This window comes from Lissotriton helveticus, chromosome 4_2 (genome assembly GCF_964261635.1).
Source record: "Lissotriton helveticus chromosome 4_2, aLisHel1.1, whole genome shotgun sequence".
In the NCBI taxonomy this organism is placed as follows: domain Eukaryota; kingdom Metazoa; phylum Chordata; class Amphibia; order Caudata; family Salamandridae; genus Lissotriton; species Lissotriton helveticus.
Window position 1 is genome coordinate 121,237,102 of NC_136064.1, and position 21,166 is coordinate 121,258,267.

Genomic DNA, 21,166 nt, shown 5'->3' on the forward strand with positions numbered 1-21,166 from the left:
TGTTGTTTCTATTTGGCTCAATACTATGTTTGGCAAACAGGTTGAAAAATATTCAGGGGATTAACTCAGATGACATAAAAAAAATTGAATTTGGAATGAGTGTTGGAGCATCTGCGTATCACATTGGCTTCTATACAACAATCATTTAGATCAGTTAGTATAAGAATAGGTGCACGCACAGAAGAATTTGAGCCTAAGAAGATTTGCGTAGTTGAAAATGGCATCGTTCTCTGCTCTGAAAGAGCTCCACGATCGATACTTAGATGCAAATATAGTGATGGATACATATACTGCAAAGGATTCTGCCTTCTTTGATAATGTAATTACACTGATATTACCTCTTTTCAACAAAATCTTCACATCAGGTAATATTGATATTCATTTATGTATTTAGACATGTTCTGTTTTCTACTAATCCTGTTACCGAATTTAAAAGGCATGGAGAATCATTTTAATCTTACAAATATATTGTCTATGTTTATGCGTTGAAATCTGAAAATTATTGTAAGATCTTCTTTACTCTTGATGAGTTGGTTGTTTAATCAAATCTGGTCATTTCAACTATGAACAAAGTGTTTAGTACTAGTTGATGTTAGTGTAATCATAAGCAGAAAGAGAGTATTGACAAAATGATCAATTGTTAATGATTGTGCTTTTTGCAAAAGCACATTGATAATGATATGGTAAAACATATTGTCATTATTTACCAAATACCCGCAGCTGCTTCCACATTGTGTAGTGATTGGCCAGATGAGTGGCAATGATACAACAAGTTTTCTCTGATCTTGTACTGAATAGTAGAGATGTTGAGATTAGACAATGGATTAAAGCACAGTAGTCACTATAAAGAATGCATTAGAGACTTAGTTGGAATCAATTATAAGGCAGATGGTGAAACCCTCACGACTTTCTGTGCTATCAAAATATTTCATTGATTGGTCTCATTATATACAAGTGACATTGAAATTCTGCAGATTCACAAATTCCCTAATTGTTTTTTTATCAAAAAAAAATATATTCGACAATTTTATGATGATGCCACCATACCAGAGTATAGGTGTACAGTATATGTGTACAGTTCCAGGTCTTCTCCAATGGATTATACAAAGTAGCATTAATCACATATCAGACATAAAACGTAACCCCCATTCTCTATAGTTTGCCTCCCTAGTATACATAGTGCACATTCAGGGGTTGAATTGAAAAGGAAATCTGCCCACCACATTTCTGTAGACTGCGATTGAATTTCTATTTTCACAAATTTTAATTTTGTAGTTAATTGGGATCCTTTCAGGGCTACTCACATGTGTGAACATAGATTTAACTTGTAAATGTACTCTTCTAGTTTTGAATGATTTTAAAGTTTGGGCTACACACAATATCCGAGTTTAGAGGTACTCAAAAGTGCAGACTTGTAAGTCTCCATCTCCTGAAACAAGGGGTTGAGACACATTTTCAAGTTTATTGTTTAAAGAGGAGTAGTAAGCTGAGCATCATATATGACCAATCACTGATACTGCAACACCCTCCAATAGGAGATACTGACTGTAGAGTATTAAAATAAAAACGCATAATAACTAAAGCTGAGTGAATCTACATTATTTCATTAAAAAATAAAGAATTTTATTTTGATGATATAACCATCTACGAATCAAACATATTTTGCATTTTATTCCAAAATATTGTATGGTTTAAAAATGATAGTAAGATTTTTTTATTAACATATAGATTGATTACTTTTAACTAATCTTATACCTTTAATAAATATTAATGCAACATATTTGTTTATGTTAGATTCAGGAAAATATTGCTAAATTACTTTCATGTATTTAAAATGAGGTAGTAGCCTGTCCAACAAACTGATGGTTTCTCCAACATATTCATGGTTGAGCAGATCCACAGCTTTGCATCAACCAGCCCTGCATTATCTGAAACCTGCCGCAACGGGTTGTCAGAAAAAGCACCTTACATAGTACAACTTACATAGGGTGGATTGTGTGATGCTTTTCATTTTGTTTCTCACTGCCAGCTAAATCTAATTGTAGAGAGTAGCAGCAAAAACAATAATGACCTCACATCTAGGGAAAACACATCCTGGATATTGAAGTAATTATTTTGTTTTTGTTATGCTCCAGGGCCACAACAGGTTGCAGGGTGCTGCGGTTCTGTCAAACATTGCACGTACTGGCATCGATCAATAGACCTTACGCTCTTAAACATTTGCAGATCCCACATTGACAGTAGACACACAAAGTTGATGGGATTAATGCTTGTAATTTGTGTAATCTTACCTTAGCCATAAGGGTATACTGAAGAGGTCTTATTTTAGGTGGAAAAATAGTCTGAGTGGGTTCAACCTGATTTAGTTCCTGACAAAGTCAAGGCTTGCTTAGATTACGTTGAGAGTTAGTGAACATCCTACATAGTCTATCTTTTTATTCATTTTGGAGTATTTATTCATACTCACTTTTAAAGCTTGCAGGAGCTCAGGATCTTAGACTTTGAGTATTAATCAATATCAATACGGTGGTTGAATGAACTCCTTAGTTTTTTTAAAGTAATGTTACAAAATACTGTTTTAATTGTATTTGACCTTTTCACAGCACCTGTAGAGTGAAAATTGCTTTTGGGCTGGAAACTGAAGGAACTTACTGCACTTAATTTCCTGCATGTTCCATGCTTAAATACTGGGCACAGTACATTGAGGGCTGCCAGGTCAGTGTGGGGTAAATCAGAAAAAAATTAAATAAAACATATACGTGGGCCGAGGTTTATGCTCAAAGGAGGAACTATAAGAAAACAACCAATGCGTCTTCAGAAGTGAGCATTGTGTCGGATAAAGGTTCAGATTCATACAGAGCATCAAATACAGATACTCAACAGAACAAGACATCTACAAGTCTAGCACCATCTGAATCAGCATCTACCATAGTGCAACCAAACTTTTTATCCATTCGTCATGATTCTGTTCAACAACCAAATATCACCACCGCAAATCCAACAATTAGAAAAGAAAAAATAAGTGTAGAGTAAAAGGAAAGACCTAGAAAAATTCAAAGAGCCAGGACTTTATGCATGAACATTTCATCTGTGACATTAACAGAACAACAATTGCCAGTTTTGAATAATGGTACCTGATTTGTTTTTACATATAAAGTGAAGTAGCTATTTTTTTATTCATGAGAACATTAAGGCTGAGACACTATTTCATCAATGTATTACCTCCCAAAGAGAATCTAAATAAAAGTGAATACATGGAGTTCAAACCGAAAAGTACATTCAAAGCACCAACATCTCATAAATTGTTGGATATTTTTGAATTATTAGCAATGTGAACCAATTACATTATAACCCCAACAAAAAACAGAATCTAAAAAAAGAGAAGAATATACTGAATTTTTTAGCAACTAATAAAAACTTGGTGTTTCAATCAGCAGACAAATGTGGCGCATTGGTTCTTATGGATGCAATATTCTACATATCTAAAGTTGACGAACATGTGAATAATCCCACTATTGAGTTGACACAGGTTCTGGCAACCATACTACAAAATGAATAAGGTTTGGAATGGATTAGTGCATCTACTAAATCATTTCTAACCACATGACACCGTAAAATACCACAGTTATACATGCTTCCTAAGGTACACACAAACACCATAGATCCACCATTTCAACCGATAGTATCAGGATGCAACTTATTTGAACCACTGGGGAAATATTTAGATGCTTTTCTACAACCGTTCTTGCAAGCATGGAACACATACATTCAATATATTACATATGTTCTCACTAAACTAGAACATCTTCCACCAGACAACATAAAAAATTGGATGTTATGTACAATCGATGTTTCATCATTGTACACCTCCATTCGCCATCAAGAAGTTCTAGAGACAGTGGAATAAGCACTATTGGAGCAACCATCCACAAAGGCGCATAAAGTGTTCTTATTAGAAATGTTACATTTCCGTTTTCACCACAGCCACTTTAAATGGAATAGGAAATTTTACTCTCAGCTCAGAGGATCTTCTATGGGATTTGTTGGGGCTCCAGCACATGCTAATACATTCATGGATTAGTTTGAATTATACATTTTTGGGGGAAATTGCGACATGGTAAGAACATTTGTCAATGTCCTGTCGATATATAGATGAAATTTATTTAATTTGGAAAGGTACACTAGATGAATTACATCATCACACCGAAAGATTGAATCAAATTGAAACAAGAATTAAATTAACTAGTAATATCAAGAACACTGAAATATCATTTTTAGAGACAGGATTAAACACCGGTGTTTACAACAAACCTACAGATAGGAACAATTCGTTATTGTACCATTGTTTTCTCCCTCCCAACTTGATTCAAAACGTACAGTTTTCCAAGGTTTTGAGAATCAGAATAAAATCTTCTGACTCAGAAATATGCAAAAACATCACGCAAGAATCCAAAGCAAATTCTTTGGAAATAAATTACCCTTCTGAATTACTTGAAGACACTGAAGAAAAGTTCATGAAAATAGACCAACAATGTTTGCTGAAAAAACAATCTAAAGTTGAATCCAACAGACTGTTGTTTTCCACAAAGTCATTTACCATCAAAAGGATTATCAATTAAAGATGTTAATTATTACAAAATTGATCAGACTGAAAGTATTATTCAGACAAAAATTACTATTTGTTTACACAAGGACAAAGAGTTTTAATGAAGAGCTTAGGTTGAGTAATACAACAATTTAAAACAAACGAGATAGGAACCAAGATATGTCATAATTACATCCACTGCAATAATGTAATTGTAAGAAGTACCATTCTGCACCCTTGATCAGTAGAAACCATCAAACTTCAACATTCAACAGATTGTAATACACAGAATGTGATTTGCAGCATTACATGTCCATGCAGCTTGCTTTACATCGGCAAAACTGAGAGAAACATTAAAATTAGAATTACTGAACACAAAAGCATGATCCGCAATCAAAATGTCAATTTAAATTTACTTTCACAATGATTAGAACTTTGACATACCATTTTACAATTATAATTCTAAACAGTGGAATCTGTAAAGATCCTCACTGGAGGCAACAATACTCAGGTTCTGTCGCAGACAGATGTGTATTGGATCAAATGTTTAGATACAATGGTTCCCAAAAGGTTAAATAACAAAATCAACATGAGTTGTGTTTTATAAAGATCATTCAGAATACAACATGTGACTGATTTGATTTATAACACTGAGTTCCTCCATATATAGGAACTAGCACTGTAACATACGCATTTAGGTATATGTTTTGCTCAATCTTTTTAATGTCATCTTTTGTTTCATATGTCAGGCATACAGGTATTACTACCTTGGGAATACAGGTTTAGTTCACCTGTTTATTTCTTACAAATTGTTAAGCAGTGATTGGAGGGTCAAAAGTTTTTTATGCATTGTTCACTCTGCAACATGCTGATTGTGGTTGATTAGTCTGAACATTTGCTTTACTTTAGTGAATTTTACATCAGTATGGGTATGAACATAATGCCTTCTGGTATTTTATGTATTATAATATGCCGATCGAGATTGGGTATCTATTAAAGTTTAATGAGAAGTCCTGTTTATATTTTTATAACACTGAATGCGTCGCCTGTGGGATGCATTGCACAATAGTTGATTGATGAAATACATTTTTGAGACATAGGTATAGCTTGCTGGATATGAGTACATCATTGTCAAGCAAAGTTCAGATGCATACAAAATAAGTTGCCTGTGTTTAGGTGTATTTTGGTGGTTACAAATACTGTAGCATGGCGACTATGATCTGGTATTTTCGGGTCTAATGTGTGGTTCTGCTTCAATTTTGATTTTATAGAACATTGTCACCACAGATCGGATATTAAATAAGGTTATTGTTTTATTCATAACACACCTTGGTGGCACCCAAAGCACCCACAACACGCACAAATAGGTTTTGAAAAGTATTGCGGTATGCATATTTCAATTTAGAAGGTTGCTATACTTTTTATGGTGTGAGCGATACCTAGTTGTCATTGTTTGCCTTATTCGTCAGGTTGAGAAGCTTGAACAAATGATTGCAGTCATGGAATGTTTACCACGAGGAGTTCATTACATAGTGGGTAGGTTTGAGCACCACTGAATATGCATTAGGTATATAAATGTATAAGTAATATTTCTCATTAAATAACGGAGATTCTTTACAGTTTACTTTCAGCTAAGTAAACTGGAGTATGTTGCCAGCACTTGAACTTAGTAAGTCTGTGATATATCTTACTCTTAGTGTTCAGTATTTTTTCAGGGTTTGTGCTTGAAACAATAAAATAAAATTGGGTATTTGGGTTTAACATGTTTTTTTGGGTAGTTTATGTGCTTTTAATTTCCTGTCATCAGCACACGGTGGTTTGATTCTATTCTTCATTTGAAATTACCACATGCATCACACACTTTGGAGTTTGATCACATTTCAACATAAACCCCAATCATTCACATAGTTTTTAAATCAAGCAAAAGAATATATACATAATAGTTGTTGCTGAGTCAAAGTTCAACTTTTTGCTACGTAGTTCGCAAGTTGTACCACACCCCCATGATGAAGCATGTCACCGTGGGGCAACCCTGGTGAGTGAGGGGACACTAAGAAAAAGAAAATGTTTTCCTTTTCTTCTACTATACACATTATTCCAACCCCAATGAGTGTTGTGAATGTGATTATAGTAACATAGCTAGGCTCTTGACCTCTTGTTCAGAGGTTTTCATGACTTCAACATTGGTTTCACCCAGCTGGTCACCAGCCCTACACACAGCCCAGCGACAGAGTCCACTACAGCCAGGTCACCAAGCTCAGCTGGACCGACTATGCATTTGTCCACTTTACCATCACAGGGACCCCCAGTACCACCACTAAGCCCCTGAGCTCCACTCACCACTACTGGAACAAAGTGACAGAGAACCAATTGATGGATATCTTCAACATCTCCAAGCCCAACACCACAACCCACCAGGAAAAGACTGTAAACACCAGATCACTCAACAGGCCTTTGTCACACAGGCCTTTGTCACTAGCCATGTGGACTATGGAAATGTTTAAACCAGTACTATCACCCTAATCCTCAAGAAACTCCAGACAATACAGAATGCAGAAGCTAGACTCATCCTCAACTTCCCTAAATATACCCCCATCACTCCTCACTTTAGGATCTTCCACTAGCTCCCTGTCTAAAAGAGATGTCAGTTCAAGATGCCAACACATGCCTATGGGGCCCTCCACAATCAAGGTACAGCATACGTCAACCACTGCGCGAATTTATACCTACCCACAATACATACCTGTTATGGCCTTTTTTTTAACCATTTTAGGGACACTCCTCTATATGATGTTGCAACATTGACCGTATCTTTACAACAAGTGTTGCATCTGTTCAAGTTTTTGATCATCTACGCTTTGATCCATACGGTATCCTTCCTCGTCCCTTTTTTTGTAATACATACCTGTGGAAAGCTGTTATCCTTTTATATCCTATACGCATGGATTGTGCCCAACTAATCTGAGTACAACATTCGGTGGTGGAACTCCTGATGAAGGCAGCTTGGTTGTCGAAACGCATGTAGAGTCTTTATTTGGAAACCACCTAAAAAGAACTATATGTTCAATAACCCACCATGTATTTGCTACATCAACTGTGAATTACATTAGATAATGTTAGGAAGATCGTATACATCAATATGATCTTCTGAATGTAGTATGTGTGTGTCAAGAATGAATGTAGTTAGAATGTTGGTTATGTGTCAGTCTCTGTAGGACTTTTGTCTTCAGGGTGACTTTCTCTGGGAAGGATGGTACATCTTGAAGTTAGCCAGCGGAGCTCTTCACAGCATAGAGTTAATGAGTGGTAGGAGAGGGGGCTGGTTCTGACTGTTACAGCAGGGTAAGTTAGTGTTCTTGAAATGTTTATTTTGCACCTTCAACTCATTCCTAAATTGGACCAGGGTTAGAGCTGTCCTGATGAATACACGCATGTTGTTCGAGATCATATCTGCATAAATGGAAAGGGATATGTTGTGCCTATGTTTTTGTTATGATTGAGATTCACAAAATGCTGAATAGTGCGTTAGGGGAAGGCTGATGGAGAACAAACCTACAGAGGACTTTACAAAATTTGTCATGCATTATATTGTGGAAAGATGGCCATTTATGAGGGTTTGGCTAGCAAAGAAAAGGTAAAAATGCATGTATGTGACGAATATTTAGAAATGCATGTTTTGGGATTGTTGGTTGGTCCAGAACTGTTCAGGACATAGGGTTTTGAGTCTTACTCATGAGCATTACATATAGACTAGAGCCATGAGGTAGAGAGTTAGGAACTATTTCTTGTATGGGCTTCTATGGGAATTCAGAAGGGCATATTATCAAGCCCATTATCGCCGCTTTAGTGGCAGTTTCCTGCATATAAAAGCGGCGATAATGTATTGCCCTTTCTTGATAATATGGCCCTTAATCTCTCCGTACCTAACACAAATGAATGAGTCTGTCTGCAACACAACTACTCAAGTAAAACACTATGATACCATTGGGTCTAGTTTGCACTATATAAAACTCTGGGGAAAAAAAGCTGCTGCACCACAGGAGAGGATGCTGCACGAATGACAAGTCAGACATAAAGAGAAATGGTTCATTTTAGCTACAATAAGAAACAACCATGTTAATACCTCTCCATTGTTTAAACAATTGATTTCCCTCCACAGAAGCCATTGAATAGGGTTTTCAAAGAGGTGGAGCTCATGTTAAAAGGAATCCAACACGCCGCCCAGCTACAGCGTAAGTGAGGGTACACACTCAGTAGGAAACATATGCCCATACACTCTAGCATCTGAAACTACAAATACATCGCTGGAATGCAAAGCTCACAAAACACATATTGCTTTCACACAAAATCGCATTTACAACATGTTTTCCCTCCTTAGTGTAGGAGAGTAGGATCTGCTTGCTATGGTTCCCCCCACTTTTTGCTGGTGTTTCATTGTGTTTCCACTTTAATCTGGCTGGAGCCCTGCTATCCAGGACCCCAGCCTAGCTGCTAACTCTTTAAATTGATTACATGTACTTTAGGTACACTCCAGATTGGTTACTGGGTTACCCGTGTGAGTCCCTAGTATATGGTACCTTAGGTGCAAAGGGCATAGGTACCCCATAGGCCTATCAGGGGCTGAAACATGTATTATGCCACCTCTGGGAAGCCTTCCAAAATGGCACCACAGGTCTACTACTGCAGCCTGGGTAAGGTGGTGCAAGCACCCCTTACTAAGATATAGTTTACCTATATCTACCTTTAATCACTGACACATATAAACCTAAAATTCACTCTTATAGCAGGCCTTATCAATCCTGAAGGCAGAGTGCTTGGTTCTGTTTGAGAGGGTGCCCAGGCATGAGCAGGACTCCTCTGCAGCTTTCGGAATCTATTCTCTGAGGCTGTTCTGTGATGCAGCCAGAACATATACTCTTATGTGCATTATAACTTTGTGGTAAATGCTAACTTTAGAATGGCTGCATTGAAAAATGTTTGGTGTCAAACACTTTGGAATCCTATCCACCCTGCCAGTCCTGGCGGTGGGGGTAGAATTCCATCCTTCTAGAGGGAGAAGACAAGTACACACTAACCTAAACGGAAATAGTTTAAAAGAGCCCCAGCATCACAAAATGGATGCTGCAGCCACAGAAACAAGTCTGACTTCCTGCTGATGGATGAAACTCCAGCAGAGGAGGCCTGGACAATAGGTTTCCTGTCACAGGGAGGTGTAACCACCTCCCAGACTGGCTTTAGTGTATTGGGGCTGGGTGGGTGCATTCATAGAATGCTTTTCAGGCAGTGCTGGAACCACACTTAGTGTCCCTGTGCATACCCCCGTTCAAACCAGTTGCAGGGGCACTCAGCCCCTGCTCTGGCAGAAAACTGGAAAAAGAGAATGGGTGTAACCACCCCTCTTCCCTGACCCTCCCATAGGTGGGTCCCCAGAGTATGTCCAACACCCTAAATTAGTATAGGTATGGGAATCCAGTCCTTAGGACTTCAGATTACACCTGGACGAAACTCTACAACACATATCCTGGAACTTTGACATTCTATTTCGACTAGAAGATGGAATAATCTCCCTTGGCATCAAGCAGTGACTCCCCTGTTCAAACAGGCACCAACAAAGCATCTTGCTGGTCTTCATTTCCCATGCTCCCTCTGGATCCGAGCGATGTGGAACCAGAACTCCTGGACACTATGCACATTTGCAAGTGCATAAAGTTTCTGAGCTTTCCCAAAGTTGTCCATTGGGTTATTTGTAGTCCAAGCCCCAAGCACCATTTGCACTGAAGATTGCGGGCCTACACTCCATGAGTCTTCCATGGGCCCACTTCTAGCATTTCCGCTCGAGGCCCCTTCGCGATCCCTGGTCCATCGACTGGTGGGTCCCCACAAAGGTAACTTTTCTATTTCTTGGGATGTCTTGGTTGTTCCAGATATATATTGACTCCCCACCAAGTGGCGAGTCCCTCAGACCTTGCTGTTCTGCACCAAAGCCAATCTTTGTTTTCTGCGTCGGTTGCTGTAAGGCATGTTGGTTCCAATCCGGATACCGATGCTGCAGCACTCAACATCCTTTGTGGGACAGCTCAAATCTAGCTCCTGGTTGTCGTCGACGCCTACTGGTCCTCCTGGCTGAAGAATCAAGCTTGACCTTCTTCATCTGAAAGCACCCGACATCAGTGGGCATGCGATCATCGCCTTTCTGGTCACTGGCTAGTGACCCAGACTCTGTCAACTCTGCTTTTAAGTTCTTCAGATCTTCGATCCATCCTTGGATCCACCCGGACACTTTCTACTTGGTCGCCAGCAGCACTTTGCAGCAGATAGCCATTGAAAACGACGATGAAACCCGACATCAACAGACACCTATTCACCCGGCTTTCCTGGGTGAGGTAACTCGAATACTCCAGTGGTCCCATGTGGATTGACTCTAGAACTGCCTAGTTCTATAGGGGTTTGCTCCAAGTCCTGTTCCAAGTGTCAATAATCTTTAAAATTCCAACCGCGACTTTCCCCATAGAAGTTAATGGTGATTTGCAGCTGTGTTTAGACACTGCACGTGTCCCCCATGGGTCCCCTGTGTCACTACCTTGGGTGGTTACTGGTGACCCCAGCGGTTCAAAAGGCTCTAGGTTTTGTATCTATGTCAGTTGTGGTTATTATACCACTTTCGTAATATATGGTTTGGTACGCCCCTAGGCTCAACGCATATTGTGCTAATTTACTGTGTGCAAAATACATTTACTGTATATACTTTTGCCACCAGCCTTATAAAGAGACTAGAGGGATGTGTTTAGAATAAATACATATATTTTATATATATATATATACCTGGTGTGGTTCTCCTTTCATTTGGTCATTCATGAGATTATAGACTGGTAAAACAAGCTGCTTTACATTCCTTCAAGACTTAGCCTGAAGGCTGCTCTCCACAGCCACCACTAGGATAGCTTTCTATAAAGGTTGTCTTTAAACCTACCATCAATAAGGGTAATTTGGACTGGTGCAAGGTGACCACTAGAATAATGGACAGCAGATTCCAGGCCAACTTCTCACACTTAGCACCAGGAGTGGATTGATTTCCAGCTCAGCCTTATGGCAACACAAATTTGGGGTGCCTACCATTTAAGGAGGACTTAAATATCTGGATGAAAATTAAGACTGTTTTGCTTATTATCCTAAAAAACTCCATGATTCAATGCCTCAATGAGTTTCTTCTTCTCTCCCCTCTGAGTTTAATTCTAATTAGTGGCTGAGCTCTACGCAGCACCTCACAGTATATGCAAACAGCTACGTTGTGGCATATTGAGTAACTAGTGAACTAAAGAAAGGTACATGATCATGCAGGGACAAATGTAGTTAATATTTACCATGACAAGCACTCTGGTTATTTAAATCTAGCCTTTCTCAATGTTCGACTTACAGTATTCCCTACAACTTCAAGCTCTGAGTAAGACTTCTATGAAAGTGATGGGCCCATCCAGAAAGTCAAAACAGATGAGCCTCATTTTAGGGATTTGAGGGCACACAGCATGTGCTGAAAGGAACACACATATATAGAAAATATAAAAAAATAAGAACATCTAGAACAGTTGGACTTTATAGTTCCTTAACCCCTTAAGCGCGGCGTGGAATCCACCGCCATGCATCGTTTCCGAACGCGGGCGGGGCCACATCGACCAACGGACTTGTGCAGCACTACGGAGGTAGTGCTCGCGACGGCCGTGGTCCGACGCATGCAACAAATGGGTTAAACGATGCGTGTGTGCCCCAATCCTGGGAGGGCCATACAGCTGTGGGTGAGAAGATCAAATAAAATATATAAACACTAGGGTATGAATTTATTGAAATTTTACTATGTATGGCATACCCTGTCTATATGTATGTTTGTTATTTAGTCACTAAGAAACAAAGTACAATATATACGTAAGAAAGAAAGAATAGTATATATGTTGGACACTTTTCTATGTTGTTATTGTTGAATAACTTGTAAATATTTATTAATTGTTACTCATTTGAGAGTCAAAGTCCTTAACCCGTTTTGAGTCATATCAGTTATATATGCGTATAATATTGCACTGTATTTCTGTATCAATATAATATTTGAGGACTGCATGTTTCTACATACACATTCAATGTGGTTCTGATTGCAAGAAAGTGCAGTAAACTAGTAAAAGGTGTTTATATACATACAAGATAGAGTAAACATCTTCATTAGAAGTTGGAATTGAGAGGTTTGAAAATATAACATAGCCTACTCAGAAAATGTATTGTATCTATATGGTGAGGGGTTTTCTTTGATTGTTGCTCAATAAATTATCCCACTCCTCATTTCCTGAACAGGATCGCTCCACGTTTTGTTACTGATCAATTGCAAGGAGGATTGCAAGGGAAGCATGAAATAGACCTGAGTGTCATTAGTGTACAGGTGGTCCTTGAGTCAGAGAAGGCGGCTATGGGCCATATTTATCAAGGGTTAGAGTTGCCCTTGCATCAAACAAGGTGACACGAGGGCAACGCAAGCACTTACGTTAGATGTGTTTTGCCATGCACGGTCTGCATGGTATAGTAAATCCAGAGTAACACAATGCAGTGCATTTCACTGCCTTGCATTACTCTGCTCTGGGAAGACATATTTGGTGCATTCCCAGACTTGTCAATGCAATTATTCCTGGGAAATACATCAAGCTGCTATGTCTTTCTAGCAGAGGCGTAACAAGGCGAAATATATCATATTTCCTCATTTGTTTCCTCTTTCAACGTGTGCAGCATTGTGCCTCAGAGGATTGTGTTTGGGCAGAAAAACAAACCAAGCTGTATCACAGGCAACCGTGTACCATGGGGCAAGAGTGGCTGCATTGGCTCCGAGCAGTCATAGGTGTGCCAGTGCAGAGGAGAGCTTAGGTGTTGTCTTGGTCTTTGAATTCTGCCAAATATTAGTAAATGTGCTCATATCTGACCAGGGAGAGGCACATACAAGAGGTCCCAGTGCTGAAGCTTACGGTAGACCCAGGGTAGATGCTGAGAGGGAGTGGTAAACCCTTTAGTCGCTGCTGGATTCTGATTATGCTCTTATTATTCCTTGCTTGGTGACACGTCAATCATTTACAATGTCCTAAACTCTTTATCAAGACATTCTGCATTGCAGTATCAAAGTACCATGAATACATTTATTTTTATTTATTTTCAGAGTTTTGTATAGCGCGAACTAGATCCTTGCAGATATCGGAGCGCTTTACATTCATATGAGAGAAGAACGCAATACAAAGGTCCTGTACAAATGAGCGGCAAACTTAGAGTAGAACTTAATAAAGCAATATGTGCAAGGAACGAACAATGTCAGGTAGTTCAGAATGATTATGTGGTCAAGTACGGCATTGAGATATAAGGGGGAGGCAAATAGGCAAACAGTAAATGGGTATTTGACGTTCAAGTGAATTTAGCCATAAGGATAGATTTTATTTCTTTTTTGAAGGATGCAGTGGATGAGATGAGTCTCTTTTCTGGCGGGAGGGCATCCTGGGGGACATCCCTGAGAAGGAGCGCTTGTAAGTTTTTTTCTTGTGGAATGTTTGTGGTTTCAAAAGGAGAGTTTCTGTGCTTCTTGTAGATCTTGATCCTCCTGAGAGTGTCAGTTTCTGAGCAATGTAGCTGGGCGAGCTGTGATGTAAGGCTTTGTGCGTAATGCATGCGATTTTCAGGTGTATTCTGGCTTCGAGTGGTAGCCAATTCAGAGATTTTAAGTCCGGAGAGATGTGTGAGCGTTTTTTTGATCCAGTTATGAGTCTTGCTGCAGCATTGATGGAGGCTCTTAATGGAGCGGTTGTTGAAAGAGGGAGACCACAGAGGGCAGTGCTGCCGTAGTCAAGCCGAGGTATGACTAATGCTTGAACTGCAGTTCTAAAGTCGTTGGCTGGGAGGAAGAGTTTCTACGTTCTCAAGATATCTATTTGGAAATTGGCACCCTTGGTTGCATTGCTAATATGTTGTTGCATATTGAGATTGGGGTCGAGGGTGAAACCTAGAGATTTAGCTGAGTCTACAATGATAGGTTGGACTTTGAATGCAGTGAGGTATTTCAGCCAGTCCTGAGCGATGAGGATTTTGGAGGGAGGTGCAATAGTACTGATTTCCCAATGACAGAATTGCCTGATGAAGAGTCCTACAGTGTAAAAAAGAAAAACGAGAACAATTATTTACTCACTTAATAACAGTATCACCCTTGCAAGATGGGAATACGTCAATATGTTGTCTCACTAGCCCTGTAAACTGCTATCTTTTGAAGAAGCGATATTGATGTTGTGACCATTGCAGCTACCAAGATAGGTTTGTTGTTCACAGAAGAACAGTACCTATCATCTTACTCCGTCTTCATTCACATTTCCATGTTGCTCTTCAATGCGTCTTTTACATTATCCAAATTTGAATCTTTTTTTAGCTCAGTTTAATACAATTGAACAATAATATTTTTGTTAAAGGTGTGGAGATGCTCCTCAGAATGGGACTAAAGCATCATTTAATTTGAATTTAAAATAGATCTAACGGGGGAGACCTCGAATGTCATTTCTTTTGAAATAATCAATTACCCAGTTCTGTTCATTTTTCTTACAGGTGTTGTGAAAGGAAAGCTGCTGATTAACCTGTGCTTTGGTCCTTACTTTGAATGGATTTTTCCAGCCTGTGAAAATTTCACAGACTTCATTCTTGGAGCATCGACTGATAAAAGCATCGCAGAGATTGAGAAGTGGCAGAAAAATGAACCTGGAGCTTTGGACTGGAGTCATGTAGCAAAGGCACTCTGTGAGCTTCAGGGCAAAGGGTATGTGTTCTGCACCAGTTGATATTTTAATAACAATGCTAACTTTCATGACACTAATTTCAAAGGTTCCAAAGGGGAGCAACATGTTCCTATAATTTGTTGCAATGAAACAAGTGAGGTGCAGGGCTTTCAACAAGATTTTCTCCATCTTTAAGTGAGCTAGCATGAAAGATTGGCTCTTACCTTTCCTTGAAATGCATCAACCAATCAAACACGTGGAGCCCGATGAATAAAACATTATGTGAGCACACATTCTGAGGCAATTTTATGGAAGTGCCCCAGGGCACAAAAGATGATTGCACCTCCTTTGTGCACCCATGGGTCAATTTGGAATTAGAAATTGGGCTGTAGTAGCTTGTGCCAACCTCTTCTGCAATACTAATAGCATAGGTGCACATAAAGTGCCAGAGCTATCATGACAGGGCATTACCTCATTTGCATGAGGGAGTGGCATCCAGCTGAGTAATAGCGGCTCCGCTGTTGGTTAGGTTGAATTATGAGGTTTGGGTAAGGGAGAAGGAAGTGAGTGGAAGGTGTCTGGTAGGTATGGTGGAAGTTTAGGCATCAGTTAACGTGTGCTGGCCATTTGTTGTACAATGCCTTGTAAGTTATGGATCAGCTTCTTGAACTGGCATCTATTCTGGATTGGGAGCCAGTTTAGTTTCTTAAGGTGTGGGTCCTTCTGTGGAGGTTGAGAATGTGTCTTGATGCTGAGTTTTTTTAGTGTCTGGAGTCTATTCAGGAGAAGTGCTTTGAACCTTACATAGAGTGTGTTTCTGGAGTCCAGTCTTTTTATAATGAGGGCTTATGTGATGTTTCCTATGGTGTTGATTGAGAGCATGCAAACGGTGGGGAAGCAGGCACGTGTGACTGCATTGATTAGTTTCTTCATAGATATCTTGCTATTCAGCATGATGCCAGAGGGTGGTCGAGTTGTGTAGGCCACCAGATGCTGTTCCATGGAAAGGTGTTGTTCCAAAGATGAGGACTTTTGCCTTGCCCATGTTGAGTTTGATGCAGGTTTTCAGTCTGCAAAGTTCATCATGCATCTGTGAAGTTGGCTTTGGTGGTACAGGGGTCTTCGGACAGTGAGAGAATGAGCTGGATGTCGTCTGTGTAGGAGATGATGTTGAGTCCATGCGATCTGAAGTTATCAGCCAGGAGAGTCATGTAGGTGTTGAAGAGGGTGGGGCTGAGGGTCAATCCTTGGGGACCTTTGCAGATGATCTTCTTTTGCTTCGAGGTGAATGGTGGAAGATGGATCCTCTGGATTCTACCGGTGAGGTATGAGGTGATCAATTTGAGGGCATTTCCCTGTATGCAAATGTGGTTGAGTCTGTTGATCAGGATGTGATTGGATACAGCATCAAACATGTCTGACAGGTCCAGAAGGATAAGGGCTGTCATTTTTGAGAGGTCAAGGAGGGCGCTGATGTCATCATTGGCTGTGATCAGGGTTGTCTCAGTGCTGTGATTTGCTCAAAATGTATACTGGGAGGGATCATAAACATTGTGGTATTCTAGGTTTTGAGTGAGTTGCTGGTCAATTGCTTTCTTGAGGACCTTTGCTGGAAAGGAAAGCAATTGCTCAGTAGTTCTTTGATTCAGCTAGGTCCACCAATGTTTTTTTCGGGAGGTGCCTTACTTCAGAGTGTTTCAGTGTCCTCAGGGAAGAAAGATGATGGAGGTGTTCAGGACTGTCTCGTCGGCAATGTTATGTTATGTTATGTTAATTAATTTATAGAGCGCGTCTGTTACCTGAGGGTGTCCTGGCGCTATCTGCTATCCTGTGGAGAAAAAATGAGTAGCACGGTCAGGAGTTGGTTCTAGAACAGCTAGGTTTTAAGCATTTTTCTGAATGGAAGCAAATCCGTGCAACTCCTCAGATAAAAGGGGAGCTGGTTCCACAGTTTTGCTGCGCCCACCACAAAGCTTTTACCGCCCCAGTGAGCTTTTTTCACTGGTGGTACTCTCACACATTTTTGAGCTGATGAGAGCAAAGGTCTAGTTGGTAAATACCATTGAAGTTGGTCCTGTAGGTAGCGTGGTCCCTGGTTCTGAAGTGACTTAAAGACAAGGCACATGGATTTGAAATGTACTCGTTGTCTCACAGGCAACCAGTGAAGTTTACGGATTTCACTAGAAATAGGAGAGAATTTAGGTATGCCTGAAATTAGCCTAGCAGCTGTGTTCTGCAGCATCTGTAGCCTATGCAACAGCCTCTCTTGGATGTTTAAATAGAGGCTGTTGCAATAGTCAAGTCTAGACATGACCAGTGCCGTAACCACCGTCTGTCGACTCTCCTTAGGCAGGAAAGGGAGGATTTTCTTAGTAGTTCTGATAGTGGACATCGTGGATGACACCACAGCATTAAACTGTTTTCCCATGTCCAATCTGTCATCCAAATACACTCCCAAGTTTTTCACTTGTGTGGAGGGTACAGGCAGGGGTCCCTGGGGTTGTATGACATCACAACGCATGCTTTTACCACGCTGTGGAGAGATCCAGCATAATCATTGCTGCTTTGCCCCCCTGATCCAGAGTTTTCCTAATTTCATCAGTAGATTTTAAGACTGCGGTTTCTGTACTGTGACCCTCCCGGAAGCCATATTGCGTACAGTCAATCACTTCAGCGTCCTGCAGGTAGCTGCTCAGATGTCTATTAATCCATTTCTCCAACATTTTGACTTGAAAAGGTAGACGAGAAATAGGTCAAAAGTTGTGAACTTCTGTTGAGTCCAGATTTGTTTTTTTTAGCAACGGGATCAAGGAGGCCGTCTTCCAATACGCTGGGGTTCCTCCACTGGTTCTGGGGGTTCCTCCACTGGTTCTGCTTGGGAGTGCTGTCCCGGTTGTCGGCGTCTTTTCCTGCCTTTAAGCCACGCCTCGCGGCCCCCGCTCCGCGGGGGCCGCTCGCAGGCTGAAGACTTTGGCTGGGTTGTTTCCCTTGGACCCTCTGAGTGCATAGGAGCACCAACGCCCTCATTGCAATCTTCGTTTCCACCACAAGACCAGAGGCGGGACTGCGAGGACCAGCCTGCTGAGCGGCGTTGATCGGCCGCAGCTGGTCCTCTTCCCGCCCCCTCCACCAGTCAAAAGGATCGCGGAGTGTTAGCTGACTGGGTTCCTCCACTGGTTCTGCTTGGGAGTGCTGTCCCGGTTGTCGGCATCTTTTCCTGCCTTTAAGCCACGCCTCGTGGCCCCCGCTCCGCGGGAGCCGCTCGCAGGCTGAAGACTTTGGCTGGGTTGTTTCCCTTGTTTCCCTTGTTTCCCTTGGACCCTCTGAGTGCATAGGAGCACCAACGCCCTCATTGCAATCTTCGTTTCCACCACAAGACCAGAGGCGGGACTGCGAGGACCAGCCTGCTGAGCGGCGTTGATCGGCCGCAGCTGGTCCTCTTCCCGCCCCCTCCACCAGTCAAAAGGATCGCGGAGTGTTAGCTGACTGGGTTCCTCCACTGGTTCTGCTTGGGAGTGCTGTCCCGGTTGTCGGCGTCTTTTCCTGCCTTTAAGCCACGCCTCGCGGCCCCCGCTCCGCGGGAGCCGCTCGCAGGCTGAAGACTTTGGCTGGGTTGTTTCCCTTGTTTCCCTTGGACCCTCTGAGTGCATAGGAGCACCAACGCCCTCATTGCAATCTTCGTTTCCACCACAAGACCAGAGGCGGGACTGCGAGGACCAGCCTGCTGAGCGGCGTTGATCGGCCGCAGCTGGTCCTCTTCCCGCCCCCTCCACCTGTCCCTTACCTTGATAATCTTTGACAGTCACGCGCACGCGGGACGCGCGCGGGGCCAAGGCCGGGGCGAAGACCGGGCAAAGAGCGGGCCGTTTGAGGCCGTTCGAGGACATAGAGGACTGGCCTGGCCCACCCCCCTTGGTCCGTGTTATCTGACTTGTCCCTTCCCCAGCAGTAAGTACTTTGTTGGTATTGCAATCCAAATATATCATGAGTACACGGGGCAGTCGCAGTAAAACTGCAATGGGGCTGAGTAAGCCTAGCGGGACATTGGATGATTTCCTTGTAAAGACTAACCTAGCAATTGATGCTGAAATTACCAAATTGCAGAACAGGGTGTCACTTGAGCTTGACGCAGCACGTAGGCTTTCTCAGACCTTTGCCAATTCCAAAAAATCTTCCCTAGGGAAAATTGCGTCTGCTGCATCTCCACAACATGCTTCTTGCCCTCACCCACTGATAATTCATGCTGATGTTCACCCTGTTCCCCCACCTCTTTCCCTTCCATTAGAGTCTGTATCCACCTTAACCACTGTGTCACCTAAAACCTTTGAGGGAATAGCGCCCACTGGACCTGGAACGGCTACTATTCTGCCGGACAGTTCTAATCCCGTCGACCTCTCTGCCCCTGTAGTAAAAAATAAAAACAAAGATGGTCCAATTTTAAAACAGAACATCAATGCAAGATCTGCTTATGCCCGCAAAAGATCTGCTCATGCCCGCAAAAAAGCAAAAATTGCAAGGCTGCAGTTCTTTAACAATAGGCGAAAATTACCCACTACTGGGGAGACCATACAAGCGCCAAACTTGGATAACCACCCAAAAGGGGGGGACAGGGAACATAGTAACCTCAACGTGGTCCTTGACCTTACTCAAGGGCCTTCCCCCACTTATGGTGAGAAACCCATAGAGGGAGGACAAAGTGAGACAGGGAAGGGCAGTGACAAGGGGGATGACGATGAAGATTTTCTTAAGATAGTCTGGGCCACACTAAAACAATTACTGTCACCTCTGGAACTCAGACTTTCACGCATCGAGAACAACCTACTCGAGATGGATAAGACCCTAGTCTCCCTGGCCACCCTTAGCCTAAAACAACTGGAAACAAGTTATCCTCATATCGCTGAAGGTACTACTCAGGATGATGACGATGGTATCCACCCGGCTCCAGAATCTAATGTCAGTTCCCTTGCCCCTCAAATACTGCCCCTGGTCTTGCCCCTACCTCTACCCCCACCAAAACCGACCCCAATAACTAAACCCCGGTCTAAGTCAAACGTTCCTTTTCCCCTAATACCAAAACTCCCAATACCAGTGGTAAAAGGCCCCGAGAATCAGATCTTATCCAAATATATCACTAAGGCTGTCCATAAGCCCAATAAGACTAACATCCCCCCTACTGAGCGCTTAACCAACCAGTACCATGGTCGCCAGAACTTTCGTGGGGGCTATATTGATCTCCCTCCTGACGCCGGGCCCTATGTCGCCATACTGGCTGGTGTACCACCACTCGACCCGCATTCTATGGAGACCCAATGGTCCCTAAAGAATAAGGTGATTCACTGGCTCAACATCAATAGACAGCTTCCCAATCCTGGTAGGACCGGGGTTTTAATGGTCAGGAGAGTGCCATGGGTGGGTCGTACCCACAAATCCATCCCTGGAGACTGCATAGTAGTTTCATTTGCAGACCCCCACACAGCCCAATATATCACTAGATGGGAATCACAGGATACCGACCATTCTATTGTCACCAGACCCCTTACTTTCTTCTATCCTCCAAAACAGTCCGTTGAGCCACCTGGGGCCTGGTCAATAGTCCATAATTGTAGATGGAAAGGACATGGGGACGGTTGGCAACCCACTAATAACTGGTGGGAAGGAGCGTCCACTAGGAACAGGTTTGAGTGTCTGGATCAGGTGGATTGACTGGGAATTAGTGCCGCTCCAACCCTCACCAATGCCAAAAACCCCCCAACAGAGACTGTTCCGAGCAAAAAACTAAAGCCCATACCCCAAGTTTCAAGCTATATGGGGA

General features: G+C 41.8%; 1 protein-coding gene across 1 annotated transcript in view; it reads left to right on the forward strand.

Annotated features, from left to right (window-relative positions):
- The first annotated feature begins 217 nt into the window (after nucleotides 1–217).
- LOC144752084 (nicotinamide N-methyltransferase-like) overlaps nucleotides 218–21,166 on the forward strand; it is a 50,138-nt gene continuing 29,189 nt past the window's right edge. The window contains exons 1-2 of the mRNA XM_078640034.1: nucleotides 218–365; nucleotides 15,188–15,395. Coding sequence (XP_078496160.1) covers nucleotides 218–365; nucleotides 15,188–15,395 — 356 coding nt within the window. The remainder of the gene's footprint in view (nucleotides 366–15,187; nucleotides 15,396–21,166) is intronic.